Genomic DNA, 25,622 nt, shown 5'->3' on the forward strand with positions numbered 1-25,622 from the left:
GCAATATTTTTTTATATATTGTAATTTAATTTTGATCTCATTTATGTTTTTACTGAATTTCTAAAATTTAATTTTATCAGCTTCATCATGTTTTTTTTTTTTTTTAATAAAAACAGTTTTGAATAGTTTTAGTTTTAGTGAACAATAATAATAGCAGTGGTTTCAAACGGTTTCTGATAGATAAAATCAAGCTCCACCTTTTTTTTTTCGCATTTAATAATTCTGTTTTTGCTATAAAATATGCCCCAATATGGAAGTAAAACAGGTTGCTAGCTGTGTTTCATGTTGACTGTAACTGTTAGATGGTTCGAGTCATGGAACTCATTTGTATGCGTTTCTTTCTTCATCTCTGTCTCTTGATTAATTCTCTCTCTATTCATTGTTAGCACCAGTTCAGGACAGACATTCAGTATGGACCAGGACTCCACCGATGCAGCCAGTACTTCTGGTTCTGCCACCACCAGCGTCTCCTATGACTTCAGGTACACTTTATTTTCTTCAGTTCTGCAGACTTTACTTAACCTTTAACAGGAAACAACAGTTAGTAATTGGGAATAAGATTGTGAATCAAAATGCAATCAAATCACTGGGTGCTGAAAGATTTCCACCCCTTATTTTGAATGCTTTTTTCAATGCATGTAGTACAACAAAATACACTTTTGAAAGTATTTATTTAAAAGCATATTCTTACACTATGTGCAGCCAGTTACATTTCATAAAACATTAACAATCTAACACAGTAACAGTTTCCTGCCCGTGAGATTTAGTCAGTTGTCAGCCAGGTAACTAATTGCGAAGTTGCGCTGTTTGCAGTCTTTGTATGTATAAAATATTAATGTTAAAAACATTAATGAGAAAACCATCTGGCAACAGTGGCACAAAATATGTTTATGCAGGTAGCATTATATAAATGGATAATTATCACAGATTTGCACAGTTCAGTGTTAGCATGTTTTGATGCACACTTTTAGGTTCAAAAATTTGAATTGGAAAATTGAAATTCTCGCTCACAGTACAGCTAAATTCAGCAGCAGCAGCACAAAAAGCTGGTGTGATGCAATCCTTCACAGGCTGTTGCGGATCACTCCTACTCTTATAGATCCTTGCAACAGCGTGGTTTAAATAAGTGAAGTAAAAGCCATGCATGTGACATATGAGGTCTACCCAGGTAATATTTTCAGTCAGAACATTTTCCCTGGATTATCCAGTGACCCGCTGGTACCTAACCCTGAACTACAACAACTACAACATTCGATGTGAGCCTGAGGGATGCTAGGAGCTAATTTGTCATGACATTTGAAGTGGTGGCATCAATGATTGCAACTAAACCACCGGGCCACCAGGGTGCCTCAAAGCGCTTTGCTTTTTAATATACATGAGCTCAAGCAATTGTCAGTTTGACTCGGTCGCTAAAATGACTGGCTGAAATTCCAGGCCTGTATCTTCTATGCTTTTCATCTTGTCCTTTCACAAGTGTCCTCTTCACGGCTACACTGCAGCGTAATCAATATTGCTGAAGTGGGACAATTTGGCAGCGCCACTGTCACTGTAGATTCTCGCCTCCCCTGCTGGGGTTGCACTTTGCTTCCCACGAGTTAAAAAGGAATAACAGGTGTCCATCACCACCTGATGTTGTGTGTAAACCGCCTATAACAGCTCGCAGAGAAATATGCTGTCAGATTATGGATTATTTAAAAAAACAAGGTTCACATAGACATTCAGGGACACCCTAGCAGGGATATTAAGACATTATAAAACTGAAAAAGTAATGGAAGTTATTTATATATATATAAGAAAGTAAATTTCCATTAAAAAAAATGTGGGGTCTGTAAAAATTTTGTTTGTTTTTGAAAGAAGTCACTTTGCTCACCAAGGTTGCATTTATGTAATTAAAAACAACAAAAAGGAAAATTATGAAATATACAGAATCAGCATACAGAAATCCAATACAATATAATTTCCTGAGCAGGCCTCATTAATCAATGTTGAAAACAGTTGTGCTGTTTTTAATGTGTAATTGCTGTATAAAAGTATTCACACACACACACAAAAAAAAAATGTTTTACACACACATATTTGTATATTTATATTGAATAACTATTTTTACATTAATAAAAAAGAAATTAGATTTTCTTTTTTAACTAGAGTTTTAAAACGGGATGTAAAATATTTTACTTTTTTATATTTGTTTAACATTGTTTCCAATTATAAATATATATTGTATAATAATTAATGACTAAATGTAAATTAGGGATGTTTTTTTAACCGGTTAACTGACGGTTAAGAATTTTGATCGATTAATACAATCATTTAAACGTTTTTTTTTTCTATTTATTTATTTATTTATTTATTTATTTTCATGAATTTATCAAAATCTTAAAAAAGGTTTGTTGCATGGTTAAAATAGGTCTATGCTATGCATATATATAAAAAAGTGTTTTTAAAGAGAGAAAAAAACGCATTCAGAAATAGGCCTAATGCCGACGCGAGATATGTTTACAAGCATTATAATAAACACTGTAAACATAGCTAGGCTATTTTAGTTCCCCTCACTCCAAAACATATAGCTATCCAAACTATAGCAATACAAACGACAAGCCAAACGAATTCTCCTTTTAGTTAAAAAGATAATCGGAATTGAAAACAGTTTGCCTTTATTTGTGCTCATTCACAATAGAAACAAATCCTTATGCTTAAAATAAGCCTAAAGAAAAATAGGATGCCGCCTCAAAAATTAACTGAAACTCTGCATACCAGGCTACTTGTTGCACAGTTTTTCGTTCATTTTCTTAATTTATTAAGTAAAAATGTATTTCTCATATAGGCCTATTTATTTGTTTTATATATATATATATATAGCCTAGCTTATAATGTTATAAGCGCTGCAGGTGCGTGATGTAATATGAAGACCATGTGAATCCTGTTGTTTGCTGCATTTTGCGCATGTAAAAATAATTCCCGGGAAACAAATGTTAGTATTTTTAACGGGTCACAGACACTTCTAATTTCTAATCCTTTCTAATTTAATTAAATTCTAATTTAAAATAATATTGTCTGTTAACGGTTAATAATCGGTAAACGAGCGTTGGTTGTCGGTTAGGAAAAATAATCGAAATGAACATTCCTAATGTAAATGTAAATCTGCGAAATGACTAAATGTAACTGTAAATAATTAATATATGCATATGTAAGTATATGCTGATTGACTGAATGACACACACAGTGCATCCTTTAAATAAATAATTCACAGAAGAATTAAAATTCTGTTATTTTCTCGCTCTCATGTCATAGCCATAGCCCCGAAATCTCATTTGCATCTATTTGAGATTGAAAATAATGACTGGGAAAATAATGACCGACCCTTCATTTCTGTGTGAACTACTTTTGAAAACTTCTGTTCCTCTAGCCTTTTTTCCCTCTTGTCCTTTCCTTTTAGTCTCGCTCACAAAGCTTTATTTCCGTTGAGGAGTGTTACACTGACACTGTAGAGCAGAACTCATGTTCTCTTTGTTGAGTCATTGCTGTAAGTCGCCATTTCCTCAGAAGCTCATCACATTCCTGGTAGTCATGCCTAATGTCCCGCAGGCCAGATACTCATACAGTTAGTAATCCCTTATACTTTTCCTGTTTTTTGTTTTTGTTTTGTCACCCACTGCGCTAGGCCTGGAGAAACCACAATCAAAGAAAGCCAAGGCCTGTGCGCAGAACATGCTCTGCCAAATGGCCCCACTCACCCGTTGATTACTTTCCCATAGTTTGTCTTATTTATTTTAGGATATGAATGCTCATTAGTATTCTTGCAGTGTTCCTAGGGGTCTTCGGAAAGAGGCGGAGAGAGGGTGGAAGAAAATAAAACACAACTTGGATTTTCTCGACGGGAAACGTTGTGAGGGTCAACAGATCCCTGTCCCCTACTGTGCATCCTCGTCGTGGGCTAGATCAAACACTTCATAAACACATATCTGCTTTCCGTGCATGGCTTTCATGTACTAATACGGTTTAGTTCTACATCCCATTTTAGCAGCTGTAATGATTTCTGAAATGGTGGTTCTCGGCATTGGATTTTGATGTCTTGCTGTGATTTCCCATGTTACACATGCCCTATGGGCAGAAATATGTGGTCATTATGAAGGGATTTCACGGTTATGAAAAAACCTGAAAAAATCTCTGTATAATAGAATTATGTTTAATCAGGTCCAGTATTTTGTTGCGTGTTTGTGCATATATCGCATAGTTTGTATAGTTTTACTCATTCCCACAGCTTTTGAGTTTAAAATGAGGGAAATTCCTGCACATATTTATTCAATATAGCATGTACTGTAGGTTAGATGAGCAAATAAATCCACACAGACTGTCAGATTAAATCGCGTGAGTGATTCAGCTGTACCGGGTCTTCTCGCTTATGTCTCTACAAGTGGTTTCACATTGGCACATCTCATCTGCACTATGAGAGATGCTGCGATACAAGACTTTCACTCGCATTTTGGGACAGTTGACAGAACTGTCACTTGCCTAGTAGGTACTATTCAAGCCCTGTGTCCCAGTGTTCATACTATCCAAATATCTAAATATATTGTGAGGGTAGAATAAGTGTGTGTTGAAAAGTGTATCCCAGAACTATCAACTATTTCAGGTCGACTTTTGAAGTGTGGATCCATGCACATCTAATGGCTAATATTACCCACAATCACTTCAGCAAAAGATTCGGGTTCCGAACTACAAACATGAATAAAAAGCATTAAAAACTACAAACATGGCGGCTGACAGTTAAGCAGAGAGGTTTAGATACAGGGGATAGAGTTACTAATAATAAACATTTAACCTGGTTAAAAATATATTTATTTCATGTTATCTGTGTTATATTTAATCTGCAACAACAATGTTGAACATTTATAAACATCCGTTTGGCTATTAACTTTGAAATGCCTCATTATGCGAAAAATATGAGCAGAGATCTCCGCATAAAGATCCACAGCTGGTTCAACGTGCTACTTCTTTTCTCTCTAATATGGTGGGAAGTTAAAATGTGGAGGATGTTAACTGTGACAAGATGATTGACAGGTCAGTTTACAGTGACAGGGTGCGTGCAACTCTGGGACAGAGAGGTCCGTTAAAGACAAAGGTCATGAATATTGTTAAAGTCATGGAAATGTATTGGGAAACATGTGTAGGAACCTTGATTATGTGGTTTATGCATATTGGAAACTCCCAGAAGATTTGCAGCATGAGAGAGAGAAAAAAATACCTAAAAGTCTGCTGCATGACCTTTAAAATGCCGTAATGCCCACAGAGGCAACTGAAAAGGGATGGCGAATGTCTAGGAAGTAAAATTCAGTGTTAAACAGGGACATCTTGTGGATGACAGTATTAGTGCATCTATACAACTGCACCCTTTTTGTGTTAATATTTATTCACTGGAAAATGCAACAAATAATACATCTTTTTGTTTTTATTCTTTTGAGTATTTTTTTATTCAAGCAGAACACAGAGTAGTGCACATTTTTAGCTGAAATATGAAATAAATTATCATAATATTGTATTCTTTTTTACATTTGCAGCACAATGTATACAGAGCAATTTGTGTGTATGGCTAGAATATCAGGACATCTTAAGCTTCCGTTTCTAGTTTTCTTTAGTTTTCCGTTTTTTGGGTCAGAAAGATATTACATTGTCTTTAAAAGTTCACCAAGGCAGCCTTCATTTGATCAAAAATACAATAAAAACAGTAATATTTATGAAATACTATACCAATTTTAACCGATTTTAAAATGTAATTCATTCCTGTGATAGCAAAGCTGAATTCTCAGCATCAGAACAAATGAGTGAAAAGTTGTGCATTTATTTATCTTTTCTTCACTTTCCTTAAATTATGATATATGTTCTTTTTAAAATTGTAAACGATGGCAAGCTGTATACAGTAATTGATTAATAAGCACGTCTTCCATTATGAACCTAGCCAGGCTTGATTTTAATTTGATTGGGATATTGATTTGTTTTTGAAGAAATCATTTCCCCCCACCTCTGCAAACTGGTTACTTGAGCAGAAAATGTATAATTTTAAAAATAAAAAGAACATTTTGAGTGAAAGGCGAGTTTTTATGCTTCTTATAATTTTTTTACAGGAAAAATGTGGGCAGTCGGAAGAGGAAGTTGCCCTCCTCTAATTACACTGCGCTGGCCACAAAACGAGAGATGGTGGAGCGTGAGCTGAGCCCCATCAGCATGCCTGGAGAGGAGAGCAACGTCATGTTGGAGAACAGCATCGACAGCCACACCTTTGAGAGCATCAGCGAGGACGATTCCTCTCTGTCTCACCTCAAGTCTTCCATCACCAGCTATTTTGGGGCGGCCGGTCGACTCACCTGCGGGGAGAAGTATCAGGTTCTGGCTCGTAGGATCACACCTGAAGGCAAGGTGCAGTATTTGGTGGAGTGGGAAGGAACTACACCTTACTGAATATCACAGAACAGAGGTGTGGAACAGGTGGTCTGCAAAGGAAGATGACACCCCCCACCCCACCCCATAGTTACTCTCTGTGTTGCTATTCTGAAAGTCATAGTTTCGGAGTTTTTCTTGTTTTCCACAAACCACATATAGTGTTTTTTTTTCTGATTCTCTGGTCTTCTCTCATGTGGGACATTAATGTGTTTTTTTGTGAAGTCATTTGCAGTGTCCTTTTAGGGCACTTTAAACATCACAAACATTCAGTCTAGTAACATATACTAATTTTACACAGTGTAACGTCATTATTAGGTAGCAGATACAGGACAGTATTATACAACATGAAGTCATTTCAGTTTAGTTTTGGGATTCAAACCGTTTCATGTGCCCCAAAAAAGGTTTTGAGTTTAATGTTCAACCAAAAATGAACATTTGCTGAAAATGTACTCATCCTCAGGCCATCCAGGATGTAGATGAGTTTGTTTCAATATCAGAACAGATTTGGAGATATATAGCATCACATCACTTCCAAAGAGTCCAAACAGATGATACAAACATCACAATAATTGATAAGTAATCCACATGATTGCAGTCCATAATATTACATTCTCTAGTGACGAAGCCGTCCTGTCTGAATCAGGAGAGAAATATGCACAGATCAAGCTCCATTTACAAGCAAAAATAGTTCTAAACCAGTATGTTGGTGGATTTTGATGTGAGAGGACAAACAGGAATGGATTTTTTGACGGTTTAAAAGTTAAAATGCCTTAATGATGGATTTGTTTCTTGCAGCTTTTCACTTCACAAGACATTAACTGATTGACTGAAATCATGTGGATTGCTTGTATTAATTGTGATGTTTTATCTGCTGTTTGGACTCTCATTCCAGTGGCACCCATTCACAGAGCAAGTGATGCAATGCTAAATTTCTCCAAATCTGTTCTGATGAAGAAACATCGTCTACATTTTGGATTGACGGCCTGAGCTTGAGTACATTTTCAGCAAATTTTCATTTTTTTCTGCGAATTATCCCTTTAAAGTATTTTTGCAGAAGCAATATATAACAATCTGCACACACTTGTTTTTTCACCTTAGATAACAGTACAGCGGGGGGGTTTTAGCAATGTTAAAATGTTAGCACTTTCGTTCTTTCCTGTTCAACTATAATTTTTGAATTCGATCTGGGTGATTAGATAACCAAAGTGACACAAATACTGCTTTGAGAAGTATTTTTCTATTTTAAATTCTTCTGTATGCTCTGGCATGTCAGATTGGATAAACGGTACCTGCTTTGGAAAAGCAAAATGAAACTGAAAGTGGAAAGTGATCATTTGCATTTAATTAGCAATAGAATATAGGCTTTTTTCAACATTTGCCCACATATTAATGTCAAATCAATGTTTTTACATGATTTCCAAAGATCGATGTTATATTTGAGATGGATCTGGAAGTGGATACATGCACTTATCAGATGATTGAATTGACTGGAAAATTGAAAGTTATGTGAAGTTTTAAAGCTGGCAGGTTCTATAATTTGACTTAATTAGTTTTATAGTACAAAACATTATAAATATACTTTATTATTTAAATGTATATAATTGGATATAATATTAGCCCCATTTTATTATTGCACTATTAACATGTTCTATCAGCTATGCAAGCTATTATTGGATAAATTGACCTATTTTTTTTTTTTTAAATGTATAAAAGATATTTCAAGTATTTACTTTTTACTTTTATAATATTTCCCCAAAGGAAAAGCATTGTGAAATTAAAAGTCAACGGTTTTGTCAACAAAATACAAAGATTGTTGTACTGATCATGCTCTCAAATTTTTGTATGTCAACTTGCTCACATTTCAAGAGAATATATTTTGGTTACAAGTTTAACAAGGTTTAGAAGAGAAACAACCTATTGCCTTATCATAAGATTAAAATTAAGGAGTTTTGAATGCTTTTCTGGCAAATTTTCTACACAGCACCCTCAAAGCCGTACATGATGAACATGTATTTGTCTTTTGGAACAAAATGTGCAAACTTGCATTTGTCATTATTCATTCATTCCTGTTTCAGACCATTAAAAGAGTTTGTCAGCAATAATTGTGTCTCGTGTATCTGTACAACCATTTTCACAGGCTTGTTGGTATTATTTATTCTGCACAATTAATACAGACACAACTATAAATGTAAACGGGAAACAGTAACCATGATTAACTGGACCTTTCATCACATATGAGTGAGAAGAGAATGTATATATGTTTTAAAAGTGTAGAAAATACTACTTTAGTTTTTCTTGCAAAGACCATCATCTTTAATTTCCAAACAATTATGTTTTAATAAATGCATAAACCGATGTATGTCAATGCAATGGTCATGGGGTTATGCACATCTTGTGGCAAAAGGTTAACGTATGAATTTTAACTATATGAGGCTGACGTTCCAGTACACCTCAATTAACATTCATGAGCCAAGCCTTCGCAATGGTTAAATCAGCCAGCTGATAAGCGCGAAATTTTAACGACTGACTACTAAACGAACCTATCGTTAAGCGATTAATATTCGTGAGCCAGGCCTTACCTTTATGTTTTTAATATGAAACAAGTGAATTAGGGCAAAATCTCCTAATTTTTGTCAATATGTATTTTAATGTAGTCATTGTGTAACTTCTTGTTCTCCAGAATTCTGAACGAACCTGCCAAATTCAAAACAACTGTCGATTGTGTGTGTGTCAGGTGCGTGTTTTTTGTTGTTGTTGTTGTTTTTTGTAATTTTTTTAAGAGATAAGAGTTTTTTGTTTGTGCTCTCTTCGCCATGAGAGGTTAAAGCGTTAATTTAATTAAGGTTTTACATGACACCCTTTGTTCCCTTCACTCTTTTAGTGATTTAATAAAAAGGAGTCAACACTCTGCACGCGCAAACCAGCGTCATTCCGTTTAAAAGTTCATTTTGATGGCACGTTTAATCTTTATGAGGCGTCCATCAGGTGTGCATATGTCCTGGAATGCTGCATGTTGAAAACGGCAGGCATGTTAAGTGGTCTCACCTCTATGTCAGCCTACATCACCCGCTGTCAGCACCAGGGCTGGATGAGGGCCACCGGTAAGTACACCATTTGTTTTTGAGGCGAACGAGATGTGTTCAACTTTTATTAACACGTTTGTTTGCCATATATAACCTAAGGGCGACTGAGGCTAGATGTCACATATGTTGCTGCAGTGCTTCTTAGGATACATTTATATTTAAAATGTAATTCCTATATGTAAACATGTCTTACAAGTCAATATAAAAACATTTAACGTTACACAGTGCATAACATTTGTTTGCTTTTGCCATGTCTTAAGCACTTTATGGCCATTAAACATGCTTTTCAGAAAAGTAGACAGTGAAATTATTGTGGAACAATCATTAAACAACCACAACAAGTAAAATATCAAATAGTGTTGTACATTTCTGCAAAATATTAAGTGCACACGTAACTGGAAATATGAACAAATGTTTCAACTTGCCCCAGCCAGACATTTTTGATTAACTAATAGCTTAATCACAGTTTAACTTGGAAGAAACTGAGGAATATACGTCTCAGTGTTGCCCTTTAGTCAGCAAAATGATTTAATAATTTTCCTTATCATATTAAATAAACAATTCTAAATGTCATGGGATCAGTGTACAGTCCCAAAGATGCACTACAACCAACCAGTCTCTTAAAGGTGCTCTAAGTGATGTCACACATATTTTAGGCCAAAACATTTTTTGTCACATCCAGCAAACATCTCCTCACTATCCGCTAGCTGCTTGTCCCCTGAACACACTGTAAAAAAAACGGGGTCTCTCTAGACACCACAGGCTCCACAAACAACAAGAAAAACAAACTGGGCTCACCCGCACCACAAAACATAACAAACTGTTCCAGCCAATAACCGACAAGAAAGATTTGTGGGTGGGGTTTGGGGGGTCAGTGCACGGATGAGGAGGAGGGAGGGTCTAGCTAGCCTCCGTTTTGTTTGACAACAATTTGAACGTCAACAAGAAGTTACGACTCCCGGCATCGCTTAGAGCACCTTTAAATGTTCATTTTAAACTCAGTAAATTTACTTAAATTGAAGGCTCTGTAATTCAATTAACTTTGTGTTTTTATACAAAAGAATATTCCATTCATAGAGCCAGGGTGCGATTTGCCGGGGGGGATGCGTGGGATTTCCCCGAGCGCCAACCTCTCGCGCTCTCTCTCGTGAGGCCAATAAGGAAGTGACTAAAACTGCAATTCATCGACTGGCTGCAAAAGGGAGTCAGTCCCATAGACTCCCCATGTTAAAATGCCCAACTTTACAGCAGGTAAAAACATGTTTACAGCCTGGTTCAAAAAATGATTTTGGTCTAAATAGCTAATTTTGCCCTTCATGACAACTGTGAGGGGGGTGAATTTTTTTATAACTCATCCGTTTAAATTATATTAAGACTTAAAGTTCTGCATAATTAAGGGCGTAGCCACTTGAGTGACAGGTGGATTGCCGCTGCTGACACTGCCGTCGTGCTAGGTGGGCGTGGCTACAGCAACTAGCTCCCGCCCTTTTGCCCATTTTTGATTCTCCGGGAGAGTCGCGCGGTGACGCGCTGCCAAGATGGCGACGGCCCGCTCTACACACTTTAGGCTTCAAAAACACACTTCAGGAGTCTACGGGTGACGTCACGGACACTACGTCCATGTTTTTATACAGTCTATGGATTTCCCCCTTTCTGGTCAATGTATCCCTGCTTCTGCTGAATTATTTTTATCCCATTAATTTACCCCCCCCCCCCACCCCCAAAGTGATCAATGCTTCTACACTAGTGGCGAGACGGATCACAAAACTTATCACGGATCCGTGGTTTGCTTAAAGTCAATTTTATTTTAAAATGCGCTACTTTGGCTGGCTCTAATATAGCTGCCGCGCAGCCTCTCTGCAGACTTGCTCAATGTCCCGCCCACGGCGCTATCTGATTGGTTACACCTCACGAGTAATAGCCTATCAACACTTGCGAGACGGTTGAAGCCGGACCGCTGGGTTGTGGAGTTGCTAACTTGGCGACTTTGTCGCTAGATTTAGCGACTTTTCGAGCTCGAGGTCTCTCTCTCTGGATCTGCGAGCGAGCGCAGAGAGCAGTAAAAAAAAATAATAAAGATATTCTGTTCTAACTCTATTTTACAAGCAAGTATAGCCGACATCAGTCACAGCACAACCACTGACTTTATCGTGTATTTGATTTCATTAGTGCAGATTAATGTTTGAGAGCTGGTTATGTAGTCTTAAAGGACCGCGTTTCAGTCATTATAATATTCATTCCGTTGTCTGACAACAGAAACATTAAAATATAGTAATAAAAACAATTTATTAAGAATTAAATGAAATGGCTAAATTTAATTGCAGTATGTGAGCATAGGGAGGCAATACAATACGACGCACTTACGTCATTAATATGCTAATTAGCACATGACGTCATCTAGTTCATGTTCTCATTATTTATTTTTATGAATTCAAATGTTTAAAAACAACCCCTCCCCCCCCCCCCCCTCTGTTTTTTTTCACAAATCGCACCCTGCATAGAGCTGAATGCCAGCTGACTTTATGACCACTGGGTCACCTTCTGTTTTTAGCATCTTAGACTCACACTCTTTGGTCTTATCATGATTGTAATTGATCCTTCTTCTTTTCTCATTTCTCATACTTTTTTTCTGCTTTACAGACGTGAAAGGTTAATCAATACACTGGATATCTTGTGGACAGCCATTTTCAGAACCAATGGAATGGCAGGTCAAGTTTTGCTTGGTTGCAGAATGTCAGCTAATTCTCCTGGACATATACTCATTATATATAACATATCATGTTTTTAAAAATAGTTCAGTTTTGTATGTAATGGCAAAGATATTATATTTTTTTATTAAGTTAATTTCGAAAAACGTTGGAGCATTTTTTTGTTCGTTAAATATAAGTTTTTGTTTTTTAAAGTAATGACCAAGCGGCCAGCAGCAGACAGTAAGCTGATAATATATGTTTGATCAATTTAGCCTTCTCAAATCATCACGACTTGCCTAAAGTAAAATGTATAGATATACTAAAACAGTTCAAGCATATAAAAATGTGCGCTTTGCAGGACATGGAGGCGCCAGCGTGATCACTTAGATGTTTTCTGTGGATACGCCATCATTTTTGCTCATAAGGTAACACCAATTCATCATAAATATTTTTGTTCACTATCAACAAAACGTAGTGCTTTTATAAAATTAAGAAAACAAACATGATGCCCTTTTTGCCGTCTGGTCTTGAATAGGAGTGCTTCACAAAAATGAACTGAAACTCAGCGAATACATGAATAACAGACAGACTGATTAATATATCTATAGAATTAGTATTTAACGAAATAAAACATATCGAAAACAAAAACTCTTTTATTATAATCAGAATCCGTATAGATGCATTTCTTAAAGGTGCGTCTAATGAGGAGATGGCGAGGACTGCACATGACCAATTGATTTGTTGTTTGTCGTGGTAATCAAATCAAAACTCTTTCAAAATGCAGCTTTTCCCGAAGCATTGGGAACTTTTAAAAGCTCCCCATGCTCTCCCTGATGCTCTGCATGGTCTACTGTCACATGTATGCTAATGCATGTGTATATGCGTTGCATATTGCGTAGGCGATGTATAATATTTATAATAGCCTATAATCATTATAACAGTATATCATATAGCAGCCTATGTGTGCTCTGACAACAAGTACATAGTAACATGTCAGAGTAGAGAGAATGAGCTTTCTTTAGCATGCTGAAGTCTTTCTTATAGGCCTTACCCACTAACACTCTAAACTCTATGAACTTCTGTAGCCTGTTCTCAGATCAGTCCATTGCTGTTACGAGAGCTCCTGCGACATAGCCCCAGCATTCCTGAGGGAGTTCAGCTCCATAAAGACAGAGCACCCTAAACAGAAATGCCAGTGAGTAGATTCTGGAGCGCATACTTGTATACACCTAGTTCAGTTCATTTTTTTCCCCTTTGGACAGTGAAGAAACACTTTGATGAGTAATAAACTCTGATAATAGTCTTTAAAGGTGTCATTGACAAAGTGGAATACAAAAACAATCGCTTGATTGCTGCTGCTAATCTACACTAACCTTGCAATGGAATCTTTATCCTGAGTTTTAGTACACTGTTCTAAATGAGTGATTTTGACATAGGCACGGACAACTTATGCAAGTTAATAACATTTAGCTACTCTTTATGTAATGTATTAGAATACATTTCTTTTACTCATATTAGTGGATTTTAAATGATGCAAACTTCGTTTGTTTATGTTCAGATGTAACACCAGTAGACAGACCCATGAAATAGAACATGATGGAACACACTGTAGACTGTTTTCCATTTGTCACGGATAGGCAGCAAGCCAGTTATTTGCAGTGGTAGGCATAATTATGATGGTGTTACAGGACAGCTATTGTTTAAAATTGCATGATATGGACTCTGTTTCACAATGCCATTGAATTTGGGGATGAGACACATTATCCTAACACTTGTTTTGTGAAAAGGTTAAAGAGAACTCTTGCATTAAATAGGCTAGTGTGGTTCTGTCTGTCTGTCTGTTTTCTTCTTTTCCTTTTTTTCTTTTTATTAGTATTGTAAATTAACCTTTGAAAAAAATAATAATAAAAGTAAGAGTGTCACGTAAATGACACATTAACCGTTCAAAAGTTTGGGGTTGGTAAGATTTTTTAAATGTTTTTGAAAGAAGTCTCAAGGTGGTATTTATTTGATCAAAAATACAGTAAAAATTGTATTATATATATATATATATATATATATATATATATATATATTAATACAAAATTCAAAAGAATGTTTATTTGAAATAGAAATGATTTGTAACAATGTAAAAGTCTTTACTATCACTTTTGATCAATTTAATGCATCCTTGTTGAATAAAAGTATTAATAAAAAATAAAATATTGTACGTACAGTATCTCCAACTATTGAACAGTATTAGTGTATGATTATAGGTACACATTGACAGCTCTTCAGATCTCATTAAGATTCTTCTGTCACGTGAGCCGTGTTCAGTGCAGCTAAGCTCTGTTTTGATGCATGTGTCAGACACTGGCAGCTTGTTGCTGACTCCGCAAATGTCTCTGCATGTTTACTCTGCACACCCCCTGCTGAGACACACATTTAAAACCCCACACACACCCTCCTGTGCATCATCAGCATCCTAATCTGTCATAGTGTAAAAGAGAAACACACTTGATATCCATATGTGGTTTGAAATCCAATTAAAATTGGATTTTTGGAAATGCGTTGCAGTTTGATTGGATTTCAAGTTTCAGGTTCTTTCCTCCTTCGGGATGTTAAGTCTGTAAAGTCTTTAAGTGCTGTGGCATCCGCTCTCATATGTAGCATTAACTGTGTTTTGAATGGTCTTGAGTGAATGAGTGATCAGTTTTGGATACAGTGCATTTGTTAATATTACAATAATGCCTGCTTCCTTACGAGTTGTGAGCATTTTGGTGAAGTATGATGTTGTATGTTGGATTTGAGCATAATTAATATTTCCTGTTTTTTTGTTCCCTCTTACCACAGTAATAGCTATACCCTTTTATACAATAGACATAGATAAACAGCAAAATGTGGACAATTTGATTTGTAAATTAAGCTGAATTATGTGTAGTGTGATCAAAGCCTAGTTTATTTAAGCACTTTTTTCTTTCAAATGAAAAAAAAATATAAACCTATTTGTTTTTAACCATTCCTGTTCTGCAGTAGATTTAGAACTCAGTTATTAAAAAAATGAATATACCTGTCTTCATATAATTGATTTATTAATGTTTAAAGATAAACCAGATCTATGAAAATATGCTTTAGTCTAGCTCAATCACTTAAACTTGATTAATGATATATATATATATATATATATATATATATATATATATATATATATATATATATATATATATATATAACATATGTATATATAACATTTAACTCCCCTATGTTCACCTCATTGTTATATTGTGAAATAAAATGTGGAAAACTTATTTTAAACTTGTTTTATTTGAGCTAGTTGTTGAGGCAACATTTATAATTTTTATCTAGTTTAACTTGTTGCATTATTGCATTATTCTTTTTTATAGTCATAAAAAAATAATAAAAATTACAAATAATAAATAATAATGATAAAAAAATATATATTTTTAAAATATATAAATCTAAAAATAATTACATTCATAAACATTATGAAAGTATCTCAGTGATTCTTAAATACCTCTGCTTGTAAAATATATCTAGAGGATGGTAGAAAGACATTCTCTCATAGAGAGAGAGGGGGAGAGAGAGAGAGAGAGAGAGAGAGAAAGAGGGGAAAAGCAAGTGAAAAATCCCGCTGTGTCTTTAAGAGCTCTGGTGCTCGTGTGGGAGTGAGTGGGGCCCAGAGAAGTGGCTCAGCCCAGCTAAGATCTGCCAGATGCAATGCTTCAGCCAGAACAGAGCGAAGGTAGGCAGGCTGCATGGGAGGCAGCGCTCTTCTGGCAAACGGGTGACGAGGCAGAGAGAGAGAGTACCCTCCGTTGCTGTCTTCCCCTCCCTTGGCACTGAGACCATGTTTGATTTTGTCTGTCTTTGAAGTTATGGAGTTGGACAACAAACTCGAGCTGGACGGCCACCATGGTAAGAGGAGAACTTGGATACACTTTTAACAAAGCACATGAAGTGGTGAGAGCCAGACAGTGATGTGAGCTTATGTATGTGGGGCTGTGAAACAGATTAGAGCAGGCTGCCAGGGCGTTTGCAGAGTTCTTATTTTGTTGCAATGACAGAACAACTGTGATCTATACAAAATGTGTGTAATTACGCACTAAAATGTGTCTTTAGTCCTTAGGGAAGGGTTTCGAACATGTCTGTTGACATGAACAGATGAAAACGCTGTAACATCAACAGATGTGTTCACTCAGACTGCTACTGTTACCTCTCAAGCCAGGCTGAACCCTTGACATGCATTAAACCTTACCTGAAATTTGATCTACCACAGGCCAAGGGTTCACATTCTGTCTGACAGCACTGAAAACCATTACTTACACCTTACAAATTTACTTCATCAACTTTTAGTGTGTACCAGAAGAATTCGAGTATTTTCAGTATGTTAATGGTTTTAGAATCGAAATCAAACCAAAATTGACTTTATATTCATTTCAATTAAAAATGTATTCAGTTACGGTAGTTGTAAGTGTATTAAAATTTTGCCATGGAACCTGTGCCACGCTGTTACATTCAAAAACATTTACGCCATTGTATTCAGAAAGGAACTCGTGGTTCATTCTGGATGTTGTTTTGTTCATTAATGTCTTTCTAATGAGACTGAACTGCACTGTATTGAAGGATTTAATGCTGACTATGTTCATGCTGATGTGACAGTCTTGTGGGCTGAAATGAACTTTGTCTATGATCTATGTCGTGGTCCCTAAAGCAAACTGTAGCAAAACTTTCAGAGCTTGTCAAACCACAGTTTTTTATAGCTTCAACTTGTTTGAGGCTTTTGAAAGACATAAAAAGAGTAAGGGAATTAAATTAAATAATGATTAGCTATTCCACCAGATGTTTAAAGACAGTGTAGGTAAAGAAAAAAAATCACATTTTTTTGTGTTTGATGTATAAAACCTTTGCTGCAATTGAGTTGCATAGTGGTCAAGCTCACTGTACAACATCTTTGTAGTTTCATTTATGGTTCATGCAGGCTATTTAAGAATTATTTTGTAGGTAATAATATGAAAATGCTTTGCCTGTTCATCGTTTTCATTTTCACCAGAAATCAGGAATCAAACAGAATTCTTTAGATATTCATAAGCATAACCTATGTGAGAGTTTTACATTTCAGCACAAGTTTAAAATGTTTTGAGTAAATGAATAATTTATTAAATGAGCACTTTTGCAACGTGATCTGATTATTTATATTTGTTCCTTACTGTTTGACATCCTTTTATCACTTTATTCAGAAAACGGAAAGCCATGAAACATCTGAAACATTTGATGGGATGGATGTTTTCTGTTTGTTGCTTCACTTCGGTTAGGAATATGTGGTTAGAAATCTTTCAGCAAATATATGTTGGGCTCAAAGCATCCTGCTTGTAACTTTGCCGAGGATTAAACATCCCAGACATGGCTCTAAATGGTGACAATCTTTGTGAAGAACATAATCCTTGTGGCATATCAAGATGGACATAATCTCCTTTAGTCAGATATGAGGACTAACATTTATAATTTCCTCCATCTTTTTCCTGATGCCCCATCTTTGGTTTTATGCAGCATTTAGGCCTGTTGATGTTTCATTTGGTCAGTGGCGATGATGATCATCTCTCCATTGTTGAAGCAAAGCATCATATTGTCCTCTTTTTGTTCATCTTTGGCAACATTCTGTTTTGGTCTTTTCTCCTTTTCATTTGCTGGCATGTGGACTGGCTGTGTTCCAAACACACAATGTGTGTGATGTACTCAGTAATAGACATTTCTGGTGTAACAAACAAGCTCTTTTAGTGCATGGCTATATAATTTTTGGTTTAAGCCTTATAACTTATTGTAACCACCTGTTACTCTTTAAAAAAAGTGTCTCCTATCTCATCTTAATTTGCAGAGACAGCTATAATTAAATTACTTGTAGGTTGATTCCCCTGAAAAGTGTAAACTCTGTCTCATTGTGGTGCCACTGAAGCATTGTTGAGTTTATTAGAGTCACCTGCAGGGTTATTTCCCAAAAGCATCATAAACCTAAGTAAGATCTTTGTAAACATTGGTAGTAGATTCTATGATTTACTTAGCCTTACGATACTGTATTTTATACAGCGACATTGTAAAATGGCAAATAGTGGAATGTCTGGGAAACCTGTTTGGTAATACCAGTGGTAGCAGAATTTACACACCTCAGCTTTAAACTGTAGTTAGTGTATTATCTTTGGGCTACTTTGGACTTCTACACTACTGTTCAGTTAGGGTTGGTAAGATAAAAAACATTTTTTTTAAGAAAGTCCCTTATAAGCACCTATTAAGCACAGTATTTTTGTGAAATATTATTTAAATATAATACAATATAAATCAACAATTTATATTTGAATATATTTTAAAGGTCCCGTTCTTCGTGATCCCATGTTTTAAACTTTAGTTAGTGTGTAATGTTGTTGTTAGAGTATAAATAATATCTGTAAAATTCTAAAGCTCAAAGCTCAATGCCAAGCGAGATATTTTATTTAACAGTATTCGCCTACAAAAAACGACCCGTTTGGACTACATCCCTCTAGTTCCTGCAGGAATGACGTCACTAAAACAGTTTTTTGACTAACCTCCGCCCACATCGATACACAAAAAAGGGGGCGTGGCCTTGTTGCGCTCCGACGGAGAAGAGGAAGAGCTGCGTTTGTGTTTGTCGCCATGTCATCGAAACACTGTTATTTTCATCTTGGAGTCCAATCACCTTTGTTTGTTTAATGGTTACAATTTATGTTTAACTCGGTTCCCGAAAATTATAATCCACATGTAAAACTATGTGCTGCACATTTTGCTGAGGACAGCGAGCTTCCTCAATCTCAATCAGTTTAATGCCGGATTCACACAAAGATTATTCTTGAAAGATGGAGCAGTTCCCTCTTTGTCTGGAGAAGGCGTTGTTTATGGACCACAACCGGTAAGTGTATTTTATTATTTAAGTTGGTGCGTTTAACAGTTTCTGTAACTTATTACACAAAGGGCAACGCTGTTTAGATTTGTTAACTAGATGTTAGGGCTGTGCAAAAAAAATCAAATGCGATTTTCATACGCATCTCGTCAGTGATTATGAGTACATCTCCAGCAGTTTTCAAAACAAATCCTGCCCACTTGCTTCTCAAAACTAGCCCAATCGCATTTCGAGGAGGGCAGCGTGCGCTCAGCTGCTGTCGAATCACAACACAGGAACCGCTGGCACAATCAGAACTCGCTACGTATTTCTGAAGGAGGGACTTCGTAGAACAAGGAAGACATCAGCCCGTTTTTATGACAGTGAAAACAGCGGTATACAGATAGGTGAATTGTGTGAAAAATACTGTGGTTTTTTTACATGCGAAACATGAACACATGTTATATTGCACACTGTAAACACAATCAAAGCTTCAAAAAAGCACGAAAAACGGGACCTTTAAAATTGAATTAATTCTTGTGATGGCAAAGCTTGATTTTCAGCATCATTACTCCAGTCTTGATGGACGTGTCATATGATCCTTCAGAAATCATTCTTATATACTGATTAGGTGCTTAAGAAACTTTTCTTCTTATTATCAATGTTAAAAACAGTTGTACTGCTTAGTATTTTTTCAGGATTTTTTTTGTTGAATGGAAAATTCAAAAGCAATTAAAATAATCTGTTCAATTGTAAATGTCAGAAAGAGGAAAGAAAATGGTTTGAGTACAAATTCAGGAGTATGAAAGGCTGCAACGTGTAGAATTTGACCCCTTTCATGTACAAATGAACAGCGACAGTGAATCGCAGATATAATCTAAATCTGTTTTCATTAAGAAACATTACTCCATGCTAGCTTGAAAATATCCCTTAAAACTTCACAGTTATGCCTTGGGTAAGCTGGATTTTCATGTTTTTTTTTTCAGTATTGGGATATCCCAGTTTAATCATAATTGATAATAGAGGGTAGTCAACTGGAGTCTTTATTCAGGCCTTAGACTAGGGAACAGCACTCCCCTAATTGCATAGTATTAAAATAATTCATTATTATTGGGATTAATCAGGAGGGAAGATGAAACAATAGAGCGCTCTAGCACTGAGGCTGTATTTTAGGCTGCCCAGAGTCTTTGCCAAAAGACTATGAAACACATAGTGAGAGCAGCTGAGAAGATCATTGGTGTCTCTCTCCACTCCCTCCAGGACATTTACAGAACCTGTCTCACCTGCAAAGCCCTCTGCATCGCAGGTGATCCCACCCACCCGTCACACAGCTTCTTCAGCCTGCTACCATCAGGGAGGAGATCCCACATCCCCAGCCCCCCCACTAATATATGATGGCATGCACCAGTCACTTTGTGCAGCATTGGTCTGCTCCCTACCTCATTCAGCATGGAACTGACGTCATTCCACTACCTCATCAGTCAGTTAAATATAATAACTGCTCTTGAGCCCTTTGTCAATTAATCAGATTAATAAGCTTTTTATTTTTATTTTATTTATTTTTTTGCACTAAAAATCTTTATCTGCACTGTTGTTCACTTCATTGATTTGCACTCTATCTGCCATTTGCCTTGCGCTTCTTTATTTAAATTTATTTTTAATTTTATTATATGTCTTTTTACATTCCCTTATTGTATAGTTGTATCTACATTTTATATTTGATTTAGATTTTTAGGCTTTAATGTTAATGTTATCTGTATGCACCGGGTCTGAGAGTAATGCAATTTTGATTCTCTGTATGTATGTACTGTACATGTGGAAATTGACAATAAAGCAGACTTGACTTGAAAAAAAATTTTTTTTATAGTAGGGCAAATCACTTTAAGATAGACTTTAATGGCTTTAGAAAGGGGATTAGACATTGAGCTATGAACTTAACAGAGTTAAAGGTGTTATTTGTAAAAGGTGTAAATGTGTGGTTTTTTAGCTCCCATATTCAGAAGCTATTAAAATAGCATGATCACTTTAAAAAAAAGTCTTAGTGTTTTTATACCAAGAATATCACTCTACCAGAATTGGAGAGATCAAATGTAACAATTTTAGAATGAGCCATTGAACAGACCATATTGGTCAACCACGAATCTGAATATGGGACATGTGTCTCTAGATGCCTATGCTGGTTACTACGGTGGTTTACATTCTGCTCTCAATGAAAGTTCAAGTGACACAAAGTTGACCTTTACCAAATCCTGAATGGTTCCCATTAAAGCAAAGGACATTTTGGAAAAGGGCAGCTGTAAAAATGCGTCAGAATCAGGAGTAGGTGGGCAGAACAAGCTCTAAATCCTAGACTGTGATGATAAGGTCATTGTTGATGATTTGCAGAGGTACTTTAGTGACGTTTTCCATACAGCTCTTCCACTGTCCATGCTTAGCACATTTCATAAATGACAAATAGGGTTTTCTTTGTTTATTCCAAATGTGAAGAGTCTTTGACATGTGAGCCCTCATAAATCCATGTGGGCATATTGTATTTGGAGTCAGAATTCACTGAATTTGGCCGAACTGGTTGTCATACATCCAACCGATTTTCTGACCTCACATTCTTCACAGAAGTGCTTTTGTGTCGGTAACAGCAGCCCTCCAAATCCCAACTCTCTGTAATTTTAGTAGGATGTTTAGACTATAATTGTACGTCTAGTCACTTGTCTGTTTGATGAGCTCATTTTATGATCACAACCTTTTTTGGGAAAGCTACTTTAGATTAGTTACAAACTATTCATCATATTCAAGTAACTGCAAAACTAATTTAGCAATACTTTTGAAAAAAAAAGGATATATACAGTACAGACCAAAAGTTTGGACACACCTTCTCATTCAAAGAGTTTTCTTTATTTTCATGACTATGAAAATTGTAGATTCACACTGAAGGCATCAAAACTATGAATTAACACATGTGGAATTATATATGGAATTATATACATAACAAAAAAGTGTGAAAAAACTGAAAATATGTCATATTCTAGGTTCTTCAAAGTAGCCACATTTTGCTTTGATTACTGCTTTGCACACTCTTGGCATTCTCTTGGTGAGCTTTTTAAAATATACTGAGGTAGAAAAGATTAATTTTACATTGTAATATTTTACAATGTTGTTTTTACTGTATTTTTAGTCAAATTAATGAAGCCTTGGTGAGCATAACAGACTTCAAAACCTCAACAAATTTAAATTGCACACCCCAAACCATTGAACGTTATTGTATACAGTGAACATTATTATTTCTTTATATATTGTGATAATATTTGATGATATTTTGTAACCAGCTGGCAACCATCTGGCAGCAACAACAAAATGGGTTGGGGATGTTGTTTCTTGTTGCCTTCAGGTTAGTAGTATCACTACTTTTATTTAGTTTGCTCACAATGATACTAAGAGCTAAAAGAGCAAATGTAATATGTGTTGTGTATGACCAGTCCAGTCATGACGCATATTATATATCCGGGCGGCCAGACAGCTTTCAGACTCAGCTAATTTGATGTCCTTTATTGCTGTAATGCAATATGAACCCCTGAGAGTTGGTTTTAGGTGGCATGAAGTAAAGCAGATGCACTTTGTGAGCTGAGCTTTTTATCTTCACTGAACCACAGATTGCTGAAGCATTGTAACTGTTGCTAGGATGTCCGGTGACCAGAGCTTTTATCACCGTAGTAACATTGTTTTACCCATCCCCCTTTCTGAACATTAGATTGATGCGTGTTTTTATTAATTCCACTTTTTAACTCGTCATTTAAAACAGATTTCACTGAAGCTGGCGTTTTTTGTGCAATCAGCAAACTCTGTGCTGGGAGTCAGATTTTTATGTTTTCCTTTTAATTCATGGTTCAGGATGCCGGACATTTTTTAAGGAATATTCCAGGTTCTTTACAAATTACAGTGTGTCTATCAACACCATCTCTGGCATCCAGATTACCATAGCAAATGTTTACTTAACACTCAGTTTGTAAACACCAACAGAAAATATATTTACAGTTATAATGAAGCCTAGTAGCAGTGATGCACGTATCAGCAGTCACTATTGTATCAGCCGGTAAATGTGACTTCTTAATATTTTTTTATTATCAGTCTGATAAGTAAACTAGGCCAATATATTATAAAAAATATAATAAAATAAATAACATTTTAAATTATATATATATACATTTACATTTACATTTATTCATTTAGCAGACGCTTTTAATCCAAAGCGACTTACAGATGAAGACAGTGGAAGCAATCAAAAACAACAAAAAGAGCAATGATATATAAGTGCTATAACAAGTCTCAGGTTAACACAGTACACGTAGCATGGAATTTTAAATAATATAATAAATAAAAAGAAAACAGATAGAATAAAAAAAAGAATAGAGCAAGCTAGTTAGAGGTCTTTACACATACACACACACACACACACACACACACACACACACACACACATACAATTGTATAATAAATGAAAAGAAAATAGAATACAAAAAGATTAGAAAGGTAGTTAGATTTTTTTTAAGAATAGAATTAGAATAGTGAGTGTTAAAGTTAGAGGGTCAAATAAAGATGGAAGAGATGTGTTTTAAGCCGATTCTTGAAGATGGCTAACGACTCAGCTGCCCGGATTGAGTTGGGGAGGTCAGTCCACCAGGAGGGAACATTTAATTTAAAAGTCCGTAAAAGTGACTTTGTGCTTCTTTGGGATGGCACAATCAAGCGACGTTCACTTGCAGAACGCAAGCTTCTAGAGGGCACATAAGTCTGAAGTAACAAATTTAGGTAAATGGGTGCAGAGCCAGTGGTAGTTTTGTAGGCAAACATCAATGCCTTGAATTTTATGCGAGCAGCTAATCGAAGCCAGTGCAAATTGATAAACAGAGGTGTGAAGTGTATTCTTTTTGGCTCATTAAAAATTAATCTTGCTGCCGCGTTCTGAATTAATTGTAAAGGTTTGATAGAATTGGCTGGAAGACCTGCCAAGAGGGCATTGCAATAGTCCAGCCTGGACAGAACAAGAGCTTGAACGAGGAGTTGTGCAGCATGTTCCGAAAGAAAGGGCTTGATCTTCTTGATGTTGAATAAAGCAAATCTGCAGGATCGGACAGTTTTAGCAATGTGGTCTGAGAAAGTCAGCTGATCATCAATCATAACTCCAAGGTTTCTAGCTGTTTTTGAAGGAGTTATGGTTGATATGCCTAACTTGATGGTGAAATGGTGATGAAACGATGGGTTTGCTGGTTCTAGTTCTGTCTTGGCAAGGTTGAGTTGAAGGTGATGGTCCATCATCCAGGAAGAAATGTCTGTTAGACAAGCTGAGATTCGAATATCTACCGTCGGATCATCAGGATGGAATGAGAGGTAGAGTTGAATGTCATCAGCATAGCAGTGGTATGAAAAGCCATGTTTCTGAATGACAGAACCTAATGACGCCATGTAGACAGAGAAGAGAAGTGGTCCAAGAACTGAGCCCTGAGGCACCCCAGTAGTTAGATGTTGTGACTTGGACACCTCACCTCTCCAAGATACTTTGAAGGACATATCTGATAGGTAAGACTCAAACCATTGAAGTGTGGTTCCTGAGATGCCATTTGCCAGTAGGGTTGATAGGAGGATCTGGTGGTTAACCGTGTCAAAAGCAGCGGGCAGATCAAGCAGGATAAGTACTGAAGATTTGGATTCTGCTCTTGCCAGTCTTAGAGCTTCAACAACTGAGAGCAAGGCCGTCTCAGTTGAATGTCCACTTCTGAAGCCAGATTGGTTGCTGTCAAGGAGGTTGTTGTGTGTGAGAAATGTAGAGACTTGGTTGAACACAGCTCGTTCAAGTGTTTTTGCAATGAAAGGAAGAAGGGAAACTGGTCTGTAGTTCTCTTAAAGAGATGGGTTGAGGTTGGGTTGCTTAAGTAGTGGAGTTATATGTCTAAATGATGAGGGAAAAACACCAGTGTGGAAGGATGTGTTGATGATGTGAGTGAGTGCAGGTACAACTGCAGGAGAAATGGCTTGAAGAAGATGGAATAGGATCAAGCGGGCAAGTAGTAGGGTGATTAGAAAGGATGAGTTTTGAGACTTCTGCCTCAGAGAGTGAAGAGAAGGATGTAAATGAGTGTAAGTTTGCTGGTGATATGAGCTTGACTGATTGTGGTGTGGAAAATTGTGCACTAATGTGTTTAATTTTATTAATGGAAAACGTTGCAAAGTCGTCAGCTATTAGAGATGAAGCAGGAGGGGGGGGAAGGAGGACAAAGAAGTGAGGAAAATGTTTTAAAAAGCATGCGAGAGTTAGACGAATTGTTAATTTTGTTATGGTAGTATGTCATTTTAGCAGAGGAGACATTAGCAGAGAAAGAAGATAGGAGTGACTGATACACATTAAGGTCAGTAGTATTTTTGGACCCTTTCAGCAGCTCTAAGCTCAGAACGGTGTTCGCGTAGAACATCAGATAACCAAGGGGCAGAAGGGGTGTTACACATACACATGTTATATATATATATATATATATA

At 36.3% G+C, this 25,622-nt stretch overlaps 2 protein-coding genes across 7 annotated transcripts in view; both read left to right on the top strand.

Moving 5' to 3' along the window:
* phf19 (PHD finger protein 19) overlaps positions 1-6,818 on the top strand; it is a 45,443-nt gene extending 38,625 nt beyond the window's left edge. For all 4 annotated transcript variants that reach the window (XM_059523164.1, XM_059523161.1, XM_059523162.1 and 1 more), the window contains 2 exons: positions 387-482; positions 6,123-6,818. In XM_059523164.1, the coding sequence (XP_059379147.1) occupies positions 387-482; positions 6,123-6,456 (430 nt within the window). In that variant the 3' untranslated portion in view covers positions 6,457-6,818. The remainder of the gene's footprint in view (positions 1-386; positions 483-6,122) is intronic.
* A 9,102-nt stretch (positions 6,819-15,920) lies between these two features.
* The window catches only part of LOC132114823 (disabled homolog 2-interacting protein-like), a 99,812-nt gene continuing 90,110 nt past the window's right edge, over positions 15,921-25,622 (top strand). For 2 of the 3 annotated variants that reach the window (XM_059523167.1, XM_059523168.1), the window contains exon 1: positions 15,922-16,126. In XM_059523167.1, the coding sequence (XP_059379150.1) occupies positions 16,087-16,126 (40 nt within the window). In that variant the 5' untranslated portion in view covers positions 15,922-16,086. Of the gene's footprint in view, positions 16,127-25,622 lie in introns of all 3 variants that reach the window. The other variant, XM_059523169.1, reaches the window with a different exon arrangement.

The sequence above is a fragment of the Carassius carassius genome, chromosome 34 (genome assembly GCF_963082965.1).
Source record: "Carassius carassius chromosome 34, fCarCar2.1, whole genome shotgun sequence".
NCBI lineage: Eukaryota > Metazoa > Chordata > Actinopteri > Cypriniformes > Cyprinidae > Carassius > Carassius carassius.